Here is a 13,994-nt window from a genome sequence, read left to right as displayed (position 1 = left end):
CTTCTTTATGAACATCCCAAATTTTAAAATATTGAAATTTACTAATACAAATAATTTTGTCTTTTAAGTTCCCCTGTCTAATTCTACGATGATAAGTCATAGTATTCTTTATTTTACAACTTTTCATTTTAATATTAGAACTAATAATCGATGTTGGGTATTTAAATTCTCACTTGGAATGATCTTACAATCTTTACAATCTCGACGATCTCTTTTTATTATAAGAAAAAAATAAATTTGTGTTTTGTTAGATCCATTCTTATAAGTAATAAGATAACTCTATCTCTTTTTTTGAATAAATTTTTAGTAATAACAAAATCATGTAATCTAAAATGACTACCTTTTTCATTAGTCACTCATAGGGCTGTCAAAATGGCTCGTTGTTCGCGAATAGCTCGTGTTTGACTCGTTTTGATTTTAAAAACTACTCATCAATTATATATATATATATATTGATGAGTAGTTTTTTTTTTAAATTTAATTGACTACAAGGCTACAAAGATTTATAATCAATTAAAAGTATTAATTAAAAAAATAGAATACAATTTATTAAACTAGATTCAAATGGTGTTTTAATATAAACTATAATTTTTAATCCTTGCCCCAACCCTTAACATTTTATGGCTACGTGATTAGGGTTGTCAAAGTTGGCAAAACAACACTTTGTTCGTGAACATCTCGTGTTCGGCTCGTTAAGCAAATGAGTTGAACACGAACACACTTTTTGAGCTCGAAATATAAACGAGTCGAACACGAGCTGAGTTCGGGCTCGCTCATGTTCGTCTCGTTTACACCCCTAGTCACTCTAAAACTGTAGCCATCATGAATATTTTTTAAATCTTCTACCACTCTACCGACATGCTCATTTTAATCTTCTCAAATAAATTTTTTTTTTCTCAAGAGGGATCATTCGTATTAAGCCTTCTCGTATTAAGTCTTCTAAGTCATTCCAGAATTCATCTTTAGAACCTATATGAACCTATATCTAAACCTACTTGATAAACCTACTTGAGGAGCATAAGCACTTATAATGTTAAAAATCTTAGTATCAATTATAATCTTAAGGGCTATAAACTCTATTAATTTTTACAACATTATCTTTCAAATCATTATAGATGAAAATAAACAGCCAATTACACCTACATCATTTCAAGTGTGACTCTTATCAGAATACCAAAGTTTAAAACCTAAGTTATCAATCTCCTTTGCCTTTTTTCCAACCCATTTAGTTTCTTGAATACATAAGTTATTAATCTTTCTATGAACCATAATATCAACTAATTCCATTAATTTACTATTAAGATAACATATATTCCATGATCCTATCTTAATATTAGTTTCATTAGTTACATGAATTAATTTATTTACCCGCGTTCGTCCGTAATATGAGAACCTTTGCTTATTTGACACTAAACACGGACGCTGGTGTAGCGACCCTTACACACTTTTCACTGTATTCATGTCATACAACGCGTCGCTTCCAAGGGACACTCTAGCACATACACAATGATAAAAAAGATTCTTGTCATGATTTTTTCGACAGGTTTTACGCTAGCTGCCGTCTGACTAATGCAACCCTTCACTTTTCACATCAGAGCTTGAGACCGACAATGACAGTCTTAAGAGAAGAAAAGGAAAAATACAAACTGATTGATTTTTTTTGTTGCAATATTTGCACGTTAATTTCAAATCTTTTAATTCATCGCTCGCTAGGTCATGTTGTTCTTGGGAGTTGAATAGCTTGATTTTCAGAAATCTAAATTAAATCCGGAAATAACTCTAGCTCGACACCAATTATTTCCAATTTTCTGGACTGCAAAATAAATCCTCAAGTAAATCAAGCCTCCAAGTTCGAATATTAGGAAATGAGATCCACTGATATATAAGTTTCGAGCAAGCAAATGAGATCCATTAGAAGCTTGCTACTGAGTCGGGTTAAAAATGAGAAACTTTTTGCAACAAGCAAACCACTGCAGCAAATTCAAAAGTTTATTTTTCAATGTAAGATTAGGATTGTCTTTTGCACTTTTCTATTTTTTTTTCTCATAAAAAATCAATCTATATTTACAATTATTCTTTTTGGTGTCACACCCCAACTAACTCTTCTGGTAGGGTTAATCGTGGTGCGACGAGACTGGCAATTTGTTCAGATCAACTTTCATCAGTACTTGTCATAAATTTTATAATCACGACACACTGGATGATGAATTAATCTAACTAGATCACCACAATTTACGTGATATTTTGCATTTCATATATCTAGTTGATAGCATGAAAATTATATCATCTAAAATATTAAAATTATACAAAGCTGCTAAATCCAATATAATAAAAATACATACCCAAAATATATGTACAAGCTACCAAAGTATCGTGCAAAAACTATACAAAGACACCTCTAATTATTTGTCCTGGTGCTCGTTGCCTTTACTTGAAAGGCAACAACAATAAATGAGCAAAATGAGCTCAGAGAAATAATCAGGGTTAACATATGATTTTATACATGAAAAATAAACAACGTACATGCTCGCAGGAAACTGTGTATCTCTGCACATACAAGTAATAATATGCTAGCATGATAAAGAACATGAAAATAGAGCAGATAATATAAAAATCAAGATTGCAGTATAACATATAGGTCGTAAGCATGAAATCATAAGTATAATAAAAAGACATGTTCATAGGCAGTTTATTGTATGTAATCATAACAATTTTATTTCATAGAGGTTATGTTATAGTAATGTCACTTGTTTAATGTGTAATGTTCAACTATTTTCATGTTCTTTCATCATGGGTTGTCACCTTGCCTCAAAGGCCATATAAACTATTGAAGAAGATTGAATTTTCCCCAACATAAGAGTTCCCTAACATATGCTTTAAATATTGGTGATATCTTTAAATATTCTTTATAGCATGTTCTTTAAATATTAAATAAATATTGATCATATCTTTATTTATATGTCATACATTCAATTTGATTATATATTTGAGTAGATTCAACTAATTTTTTATTTAAGGCTTTCTTTTGTTTCAAGTTATATTTTTCGATATGTTGAGTTGCTAGAATTAAATTGCATGTTAATAATTAGATCTATAATGCTGTAACTGAGGCCATTACAGTTGTATAGTAAATGTGACATGTATTTTTTCTTTCTTGAATGCTAGTGTTCAGCGAAATTAATCTGTGCGCTGTCTTTTTTATTGTTCCTTAGGACGCATTTAGCCTGGTGGTGATTTCTGCGCTTCATAACATATCCATTACTTGCGTTATTCGTATGATTTTCCTAAATTACATGAAGATATTAGTAGGAAATTGTCTATTAAATTGTAAAAGTACATTCACAAAAAGTTGGCGATAGTCCACTATGATATTTCTGGAAGCTAAGTTTGGTGATTTTCTATGGATTCAACATTTAGGGTGGAATGAATTCATTGATTAGAGCAATCTAATAAGAATTTTTAGATATTATTCATGAGCAGTAACTTTCTCCTCTCACGCAAAGATTGCCATCCTGAGGCCCTTTTTTTTTTTTTGAGAAATTTGCTTCTAACTTCAGTTTGGCTGGCTTGATGCTACTTGTTTGCTCCAAAATCTAGTCTTCTAGTCATTGTTCAGGGTTATTTTGGTAAATTTATTTTACATTGGTATTGATTTTATGAAAGAGGTTTAATTGTATCAATCCATATTTTTGCTCACTGTTTTATTTGAAGTGAAGGAATTACTCGGTGTTTGTCTATGTTAATGTCAACTTTTTTTATATGAGAATTAGTCAAAACAAAGATGACCATGTTCCGGCTGTTCGTAACTCCTCGAATTTAGAGCTTTTCAACACAGAATAGCTAATTATTTCTGTTGCGTTACATGCAGGTTGACCTTGCTCATCTCTTGGCTGCTCGTGACCAAGAAATTCGGGCTTTATCTGCTGAGGTAATATTATCTTTTTATTTAAATTCCATGAATAAATCTAACTTTATCTTGTCACTTATTTTACTAGTTTGTTTTCCCCAAAATTTTAGGAATTTTTTCCTTTCTATATCCTCTATTTTTATTATTTTTAATTTTTGGTAGTTTTCGAGTTTTAGGAAATTGAAGATGTATAATTATTTTTTTCCTCCCAAAAAATACATGGTATCAGATCACATCTTTTCTTTTGAAATGACAACCTAATCTTGTTGAGATCATCCGTGGGTTCTATTGCGTAACTCCTACCCCTCCTGAGTTTGCTCAATACCATTGTCTTTCCTCACGATACAGTCTCAATTATAGCTAGGAAGGAAATGATTGAATCATGTATGAGAAGACAACGATTGGATTAAGGTGTTCGGAGACCCCTCACGAGACAATCATGATTAGGTCTCGCTTGGAAGGCAACGACTGGATCGAGGTGGTGAAGGACTCTCGTGATACAGTCACGATTAGTGCCAGATGGGAAGGCAACAACTTGATCGTGGCTTTCAAGCAATAGGGATTAGAGCCAGTTGGGAAGGTAACGACTGGGTCACGATATTCAAAGACATCCTTACTTCTTGTCTCCTTCCTTTGACTCCAAAAGCCGCTTCTCAATCGTAATTGGAGGCAAAAGCTTGATCGCGTCATTCAGACTTTGTGATTAGAGCCAGCTCGGAAGGCAACGACTAGATCACGACATTCAGCCTCCGTTGACGCCAGAAGCCGCTTCTTAGTGCAAGGCGAGCCAGAAGCTGCTTCTCAGTGTGAGGCGAGCCAGAAGCTGCTTCTCAATGTGAGACGATCCAGAAGCCTGCTTCTCAGTGTGAGGCGAGCCAGAAGCCGCTTCTCAGTATGAGGCTTCTTTGCGGTAGGGATTGTCTCCACAACCTATGCTTTCTACTCTCTCTCATGCTATTTTTTGTTTTTCAGCGGTTGGCTTCTTCTTGGTGTTCGACGCCATTAGAATTTGTAATTTTAGAGAAAGATGACTTCTTTTTGTTCCTCTTGTTTTCCATAAAGAAGGCTTCCGTTTCAGAGTCCATTAACCGGAGAATTGAATTGGATCAGAAGTTGGCCCAGCTGAAATAACTCGTTATTGAAATTGATTAATAAATTTTACTGTTTCTATTAGTTCTAGTAATTTGAAAACTAATTCGCCCTACCCATGGTGATGTGAGCATTGGAAAAAATTATGGCATATGATGTAGACATATTGGAAGTTTCATGATAAACCTATAAATTGGAAATCAAAATCTAAACATGAAGGTCGGGCCTATCAAGCCAATGTTGATGAAACTCAAGAGCCTTCTACAAACTTGGATACAATATCTGTCACTAAAAAACAATTAAAGCACATGTACAAGTTGTTTCAATTTCCAAAATTGTCAGACTTTATCTTGTTCTTATGTACAGAAGGTTAACTGTCTAGCCATTGCATTGTTGTGTTAACATTAATTTTATTCATTCTTGAATAATTGATTTTGGCGCAACTAATCATATGACTGATTGTTTTAAATTATTCGTCTTATGGACCTTGTGCATGCAATAAAAGAGTCAAAATTGTTGATGGTTCCCTCTCAGTAATTGTCAGTATATGAACTGTCAAACTCACCTCATTGTTAACCCTTCGTGATGTCTCCATGTTCCCAATTTGTCTTGTAATTTATTGTCCATTAGCAAGATTAATTTTGATTATCAATTTCAAGTTAATGTCTACTTTTCTTATTGTGCGTTTCAGGAATTGACCATTGGGAGGATGACTCCCAATGCTAAGGAAAATAATTGACTATTATTTTGATGATGGGCTTGATGTTAATAGGCAATCAAAATATTTGTTTAAATTTAGGTTTTGTTTCCAAATATGATGATATTATACTATGACATTATAAGTTGGGTCATCATAGTTTCCAATATTTAAACTTCTTGTTTCTAGTTTATTTCAAATTAAAAATTTGTCATCTTTTTAATGTGAAGTCAGTTAGTTTGTCAAACATCATTGTGCATCTTTGGCTTCCCACATTTACAAACTAAGTACACATTTTATTCTGATTCTTAGTAATATCAGAGGTCTTTGTAAGCACCTTACCTAGTCTGGGAAAAAAAATGATTTGTTACCTTTATTGGTAATCACACATGGTTAAGTTGAGTATATTTAATGAAAGAAATACCTGAAGTGGAAATGATTTTCAAAAAATTTTACACCACGGTACAGACACAATTTCAAAAAACTATTCAAATATCATGAAGTTATAATGGTTGAGAGTATTTTAAAAATATTTTAGGTTAATTTTTTTTTGAAAAAAAGAATAGTTCATTAAAGCTCTTCTCTTGACACCTCATAAAAAAATAGTATGGCTGAAAGAAAAAATAAACACTTATTAGAAGTAGTTCTGACATTGCTATTTACCAATTATACGCCAAAATATCTTTGAGGTGTAGTCGTCCTTACTGCTACATTTCTCAATAATAGAACATCCAACAAAGTTTTGATCTTTGAAATACCTTCATGTTGTTTTTCATAAAATTTAGCCATCAAATTGGCTTTTGTTTTCTTTGCCTTAAAGATATTTGGGTGTAATGAATTGGTTCACATTCATAGTCATAATAAGCAAAAATTGAATCCCGAGCTATAAAATGTGTGTTTGTTGGTTATGTTCCCACTCAAATGGAGCATAAATGTTTTGATCGTATTTTTAAAAATATATTTGTTTGCATGGATGCAATTTTTTTGAATTACAACCCCTTTTTTTCACCTCATCTCAGGGGGGACAAAACAAAAATTCAACTATTGATTTTGAGAGTTTCTTTAACCAAAGCTTATAAAATAATATCTACCTAACCTTGATTGTTCGAACTAAAATTTAGGCTTATATTATACCAAAAGAAAGTGGGTTGTGTTTTTTAAATATTGAAGACGGTTTAGTTCTTTCTACATAATCCTATAATAACTAACAGAGGAAACTTGAAAAATAAATACAAATCATTTGACATTGTCTACTCATAACAAAAAAACAACTTAAAAGAAAGAGTCTACAAATCATTTGTTTTGCCCAAAATCTATGAAAACCTTTTACCCCATGATCAGTTCACTTCATGTTTGAGTTTCGAGTCTTCTAGTCCTGAACCTGATACCAACCCTAATCCTAAAATCTAATGATTCCAGTCATTATATTGTTGCCTGTACGGGGGTGAGATTTTACACCCAACATTCATTGTCTCATTATATAACAATAAGAACAAAAAGCCTTTATCCCTCTAAGTGAATCTTTTTTCTCCATTGTGTGTTATTATTGAGTGTCATGTGAATAAGAACAAAAAGCCTTTATCCCTCTAAGTGGGGTCTGCTATATGAATCCTTTTTCTCCATTGTGTGTTATTATTGAGTGTCATGTTTCATTTAATTCTAATAGATTAAGATCATTGTTTATAGAATATGCTCAAGTTTTTTTTGGTCTTCCTCTGCCTTTCTTGACATAAGTTGAATCTTAAACATCTACTCTCCTAACCAAATCATGAGATGGTCAATGTTTAATGTGACCAAACCATCTATGATGATTCTCTCGTCTTGTTTGCAACTAGAGTTGTATCAACTCTTTCACGGATAGATTTGTTTCGCATTTTGTCTCTAAGTGTAAAACCACTAATCCACCTAAGCATTCTCATCTAGGAAACACTTAACTTAGTATTATGCTTCTCTTTTAAAGGACAACATTCAATGCCTTTGTTTTACCACCATCTTATAAAATTTTCTTTCAAGTCTAAGCGGTACTTTTCTATCACACAATAGGCCCGATGCATTGCTCCACTTTAACCAACCAACCTGAATTCTACTAGTAACATCCCCATCCATATAACCATCACTTGAAGAATATACATCAGATATCTAAAATGTGCGCACCTTTTAATGATTTGATCACCCATAGTTATAACTTTGCCACTATAGGTACTACCACTAAAATTACATTCCATGTATTCAGTTTTAAATCTACTCAAATGAAGGCCTTTAGACTCCAACTTAGACCCCCATAATTCAAGTTTTTTTCCTTAACTCTCATATAAAATCTCACCCATTTTTTAGGCTTTTACCGTATATTTGTCTTGTATGGAGATTTCTAATAATGTGCAAGATGTTATGAAAGTTAACTAGTGGAAGGAGGTTGTCTTTGAGGAGGTGAATGCTATGGAAAAAAATGACACATAGGAATTGGTTGATCTATCTAGAGGGAAAAAAAACTGTTAGATGCAAACGAGTGTTCACAATCAAGTATAATTCTATCATAGAAAAATATTTGTTTCCGTGATATCACATATTTTGAATTACAACCCTTTTTTTACCTCATCTTCAGGGGGGAGGGACAAAACAAAGATTCAATTACTAATTTTCAGGAGTTTCTTCAAGCCAAAACTTACAAAATAATCTCCCCAACTTTGATTGTCCAACCTGAAATTTTAAGCTATAGTATTTCAGGAGAAAGTGGGTCGAGTTTTTTATATATCGAAGACGATTTAGATCTTACTATAGTGCCGTCTTATGATGTTTATAATTCTACAACAACTAACAAAGAGGTAACATTAAAAAAAACTATGACATTGATACCGCCTGACATTATCTATCGTGACAAAGGAAAACTCAATAGAAATAGTCTACAAATCATTTACATTGCCCATAATCCATGAATCCACCAGGTAATGTCTTCACTGAGCTTTTACCTCATGATCAGTTCACTCCATCTTTGAGTTCCAAGTCTTCTAGTCTTGAACCTGAGTCTAACCCTAATCTTAAATCTAATGATTCCAATCATCACATACTGCTTGTAAGGGAGTGGGGAATTGCACCCAACATTCATTGTCTGATTATTTGTCATATAAAAATCTTTCACCCATTTTTTTGGCTTTAACCACACATTTGTCTTGTATGAAGATTCTTAATACTGTGTAGGATTTTTTGAAAGTTTCTAAGTGGAGGGTGGCCCATAATCCATGAATCCACCAGGTAATGTCTTCATTGAACTTTTACCTCATGATGTGTCCACTCTATCTTTGAGTTCCGAGTCTTCTTGTCCTAAACCTGAGTCTAACCCTTATCCTAAATCTAATGATTCCAATCATTCCATACTGCTTGTAAGGGAGTGGGGAATTGCACCTAACGTTCATTGTGTCATATAAAAATCTCTCACCCATTTTTTGGGCTTTAACCACACATTTGTTTTGTATGAAGATTCCTAATGCTGTGAAGGCTGCTCTGAAAGTTCCTAAGTGGAAGTTGGTTGTCTTCAAGGAAATGAAAGCCCTAGAAAAAAATGACGTGTGGGAATTGATTAATCTTTCTAGAGGGAAGAAAAGTGTTCACATTCAAGTATAATTTTGGGGGTTCTCTAGAATGGTACAAAGATTCAACTATTGGTTGCCAAGGAATTCACTCAGATTTATGACATTGATTACTAAAACATATTCACTAGTCACAAAACTAAACTCTGTAAGAGTTCTTTTACTTGCAGTTAATTTTGATTGACCATTACAATAGTTGGATATAAAATTGCGCTACTTAATGGAGACTTAGAGGACGAAGTGTATATGGATGCACCTTTAGGATTTAGTGAAAAGTTCGACACAAAGATGTGTACACTAAAAAAGTCATATATGGGATGAAATAGTCACCGACAACATGGTTTGAGAAATTTACACGATTTTTTTAACATAAGAATATACTCAAAAGCAAGGAGATCATATAATATTCTTCAGACATTCAAAGGATGTGAAGATAACCTTATTGATTGTGTATGTGAATGAAATAGTTCTCGCCGGAGATGACATATATGAAATGAACCGACTTTCTTCTCATCAATTTTTGGGACGAAGTACTTAGGATCCCTAAGGTATGCTCTTGGCATGGAGGTTCCTAGATCGAAGAAAGGGATTGCTCTTTCCCAACGGAAATATGTCTAGTCTTCTAAAGGGAATTGGGTGAGTAGTTATGGGCTGCATACACTCCGATTGATCCAAATCAAAAATTGGGATATGGGAAGGAAGGTGACCCAGTGAATGGTGTTGGATATCAAATGTTGGTGGAAATGTTGATATGCTTATTATATACATGATTGGATATCGCCTTTGTTGTAAGTTTGGTTTGTCAATTTATGCATTGGCCTTGAGAAACATCTTGAAGCAGTCAACATGATTCTAAAAAACCTAAAAAGTGCACCAGGTAAAGGTTTACTCTTTTAGAAGATAAATGAAGCTAATATAGAGGCATACACCGATGTAGATTAGATGGGCTTAGTTGTTGGCAGGACATTGACGTCCGTATACTGCATTTATGTCCAGGGAAATCTGGTTGCATGGCGAAGTAAGAAACAAAATGTGGTGGCAAGGAGAAGTGACAAGGCATAATATCGAGATATGATTAATGGAGTAGGTGAGTTGTTGTGGCTGAATAAAATTCTTGATGAGCTACGGATCCTAATAAGCATGCCAATGGAGCTATATAGTGACAATAAAACTGTCATAAGCATTGTTGAAAATCCAGTGCAACATGATCGCACAAAACGTGTGGATAATGATAGACACTTTATAAAAGAGAAAATTGATTGTGGAGCAATTTGCATGTCTTCCACTCTAATAACGCAAAAAATAGCAACTATCTTCATCAAAGGACTTTTCAAGGCTAGTTTTGAGTTCCTTGTAAGCAAGTTGAGCATGATAGATACCAATGATTCAACTTGAAAGCGGGGTCAGAATTTAGGATTTTCCCCTTTTGATATCTTTTTGTGAAAGCGGGGGTCAGAATTTAGGATTTTCCCCTTTTGATATCTTCTCTTTTTTTATTATTTTTTAATTGTAGTAGTTTCTAGTTTTAGAATTATATGTTATTGGTAATTTCTATGTACGTGCATAACAGTTATACATAAACATGTGCCTGTATTAATGTTGAGTTGATTTGTGTTGAATCAAATTATTTGGAGGAGTTATCTGCATGTTAGAGTATATTGATATTGAGTTGGAGTCAATAAAACTTGATTATAATTTGAGTGATATTCGAGTTGATTATTGATCAATAAAATTTGATTAAAATTTGAGTGATATTCGAGTGATTATTGAATTAGTTTTAAATATAGTTAACAACTTTATTTTAAAAGTTGTTCGCGTATAATTGAGGTGATGATCATTTGTGAAGTAAATACCAATTTGCCATAAACGATATGCTTTAGATTCTGTTAAGTAATCTTAACAAATTGACATGTTTAAAATTCTTTATTTACTCCTTTTTATATTATTAATTGGAAATCAATCACCCATTTACCTTGGTTCTATCTTTTCCTTCTTCTCGTTTTCATCCTAAAGCTCTTTTTTGTCAAATATTAGACTATATATATAATTTTTTCATAATCTGAGAAAAGCTGTCCCTTAAATTTTGCCAGATATGTAATGATACCACTAACCATTCCCTTTTCAATCGCCAAGAAGCTATTTCCATTAAATATGTGGCTGATCTTAGGTTCTAATGGTATCACAGATGAATCACGTGCACTCGGAGCTACGCCTTGCCCGCAACTTAATTGCAGAGAGAGACAATGAAATACAGCAAATTCGTGTAACCAATAATAAAGTAATTGTTTTCAATCTTTTTCTTTCGAATTATTCCACTAGTGAGCCAAACTTTGTCTCATTCTTCAATTATTGGTTTAATTGCAGTATGTCGAAGAGAACGAAAGACTGAGAGCTATATTAGGTGAATGGAGTTCTCGAGCAGCAAAGGTATGAATGAATACAGTTTTATATAATTTTTCTGTCTGGACTCAGAACATAGCTCTACATGCGGACTCTCAGTAATATATTGTCATGTGTGCTATATCGGGCCCACCTAAAAAATATTAAAGTGAGACCACGCATTCCACAATAACCTAGAAATAGCCCAAAAATAAACCCGGAATAACCTCCGCGTTGGGTTTCTCTTCAATGACCTATAAATAACACCACGGAGGTTATTTATGAGTTATTTCAGGGTTATTGTATTATAATATATGGTTTCTCTTCAATAACCTAGAAATAACTTATAAATAACTTTTGCGGTTTTATTTTGTGGTCATTGAAGTGGAACCACGGAGGTTATTTCTGGGTTATTAAAGTGGAATATATGAGTTCTTTTTCAATAACCTCGAAATAACCTTAGTGGTTTCACTTCAATAACCCCGAAATAACCTCCACGATGTGGCACTGTTGGCGGCATATTATTGGAGTCCGCATGTAGAGCTACGTTGGGAGTCCGGACAAAAAAATTTTCCCTTTAGGAGGAATAATAGTGCAATATGTCGCTGCTGCAACCTTTTCTTTCTCTTGTTTCATTTTATACCGATTTATGGTTGTTTTTTTCTTTTTCTTCTTTTTTTTAATTTAATAATACCGATTTATAGCTTGAGAGAGCACTGGAGGCGGAAAGGGTTTCAACTATGGAGCTGCAGAAGAGAATTTCAGATCAGAGATGCCACTCATCTTCTCAAGTAGGTAACGTGGGTTGAATCTTTTCTATTCAGTTTTCTATAACATATCAAGATGTATAGGTTTTGTTTTAGGGGTATTTGCAGGTTTGCATTTGTGTCCATACTTGAATATGTTCATTGATTAGTTTTTGTAAATTGATTTGTAGTAGCTCTTTTGTGGAGGATATTATGCTTCGAACGTTTTGCTTCTTTCAATTCTCATGCAGCTTGTTTGTACATAGAACAGATATATATGGTAAAATTGTTGAAAGATTTACTTACGTACCACTTAATTCCTATGTATTTACATATTTAATACTTACAATTCAATTTTTACATATATGTCATCGTGCCTATGCATGTGACGGTGTATTTCACTTTTTAAAAGTTAAATAAGTGATATTTTTTATGTGATATGAAATATTTGGGTGTAAATATAGAAAAAGTTGATGTAGATGCATATGAATTTGGTGGAATCATGTAATTGCCCCTAAATTCTTACATGATACATTATTTTCATTTATGTAACTTATGATTTGAACTTCCTTTGAAGGCTAATCACTTGCCTTTTAAGGATGTTTTGATAGATCTATAAATTATATGGAGTAAATGTGTCATGATCAGACCCAGAGCTTGAAATTAACTAAAAAAGATACAAACGATCAAACGACGACAATTAAACTTTTTTATAACATTTAATAAATAAATAAATAAAACTACTAAGAAATTAAATTAAATCAATACAATTAAATTCATCTTATTACATGTTATTTCTGTCTTCTATAAACATTTTTTTTATTATTATTGTTTAGTTTTTTTAATCAATAAATAACACCTGCAAAGCTAGTTTAAAACAACAGTTAATTAATTAAAGTTAGTAAATATTTACACATAAATTATAATATTACAAGAAAAAAGAAAATATTATGTATGTCAGTTAAGCTTTTAATAAATTACTATAAAATATTTGATAATTTATGAATATGATCACTTACAATAATTCATGTTATTCAATGGATTTTATTATATCAATATATCTATATCGTTATATCAATTAATATTCCTTTTCATTTACACAAACATTTCCTCACTAGAACTTTTCCTCACTAGAACTGTAAATAGTGGCTGCATCATAAGCGCGCGCACACAGATCATAAGCACACACACGCACGCACCCGCACGCACCCGCACTCACACGCACACACCCCCACACACACACACACCCACCCACCCACACACACACACACACAAGAGAGAGAGAGATATGTAAAGGCTTCTTCACATACATTAAGTAAAGGAATGTTAGTAGTATTTCTTTACTAGGAATATTAGGAGATTATTTACATCTTATGTTGATGTGGGCATAACCCACCCACGCACACACCCACACCCACACCCACACACCCTCACACACACACACACACACACACACACACACACACCCACACACAACATGAATTTATAGATATCAATAACTATTAATGTAATTAATTAAGAAGAAACAAAGTATTACTATAAATCTAAAAGTAAGAGTACTCACTTAACTATATATTGAAATATATATTTCA

At 32.9% G+C, this 13,994-nt stretch overlaps 1 protein-coding gene across 1 annotated transcript in view; it reads left to right on the top strand.

Moving 5' to 3' along the window:
• Positions 1 to 12,643, top strand: part of LOC110018396 — a 68,310-nt gene extending 55,667 nt beyond the window's left edge. The window contains exons 11-14 of the mRNA XM_020715697.1: positions 3,869 to 3,928; positions 11,463 to 11,555; positions 11,642 to 11,704; positions 12,361 to 12,643. Of these exons, the coding sequence (XP_020571356.1) occupies positions 3,869 to 3,928; positions 11,463 to 11,555; positions 11,642 to 11,704; positions 12,361 to 12,465 (321 nt within the window). The 3' untranslated portion in view covers positions 12,466 to 12,643. The remainder of the gene's footprint in view (positions 1 to 3,868; positions 3,929 to 11,462; positions 11,556 to 11,641; positions 11,705 to 12,360) is intronic.
• The last annotated feature ends 1,351 nt before the right edge of the window (positions 12,644 to 13,994 follow it).

This window comes from Phalaenopsis equestris, unplaced genomic scaffold (assembly GCF_001263595.1).
Source record: "Phalaenopsis equestris unplaced genomic scaffold, ASM126359v1 Scaffold000021, whole genome shotgun sequence".
NCBI classification, from domain to species: Eukaryota; Viridiplantae; Streptophyta; class Magnoliopsida; order Asparagales; family Orchidaceae; genus Phalaenopsis; species Phalaenopsis equestris.
This window is presented reverse-complemented; position numbering and strand designations above follow the sequence as displayed.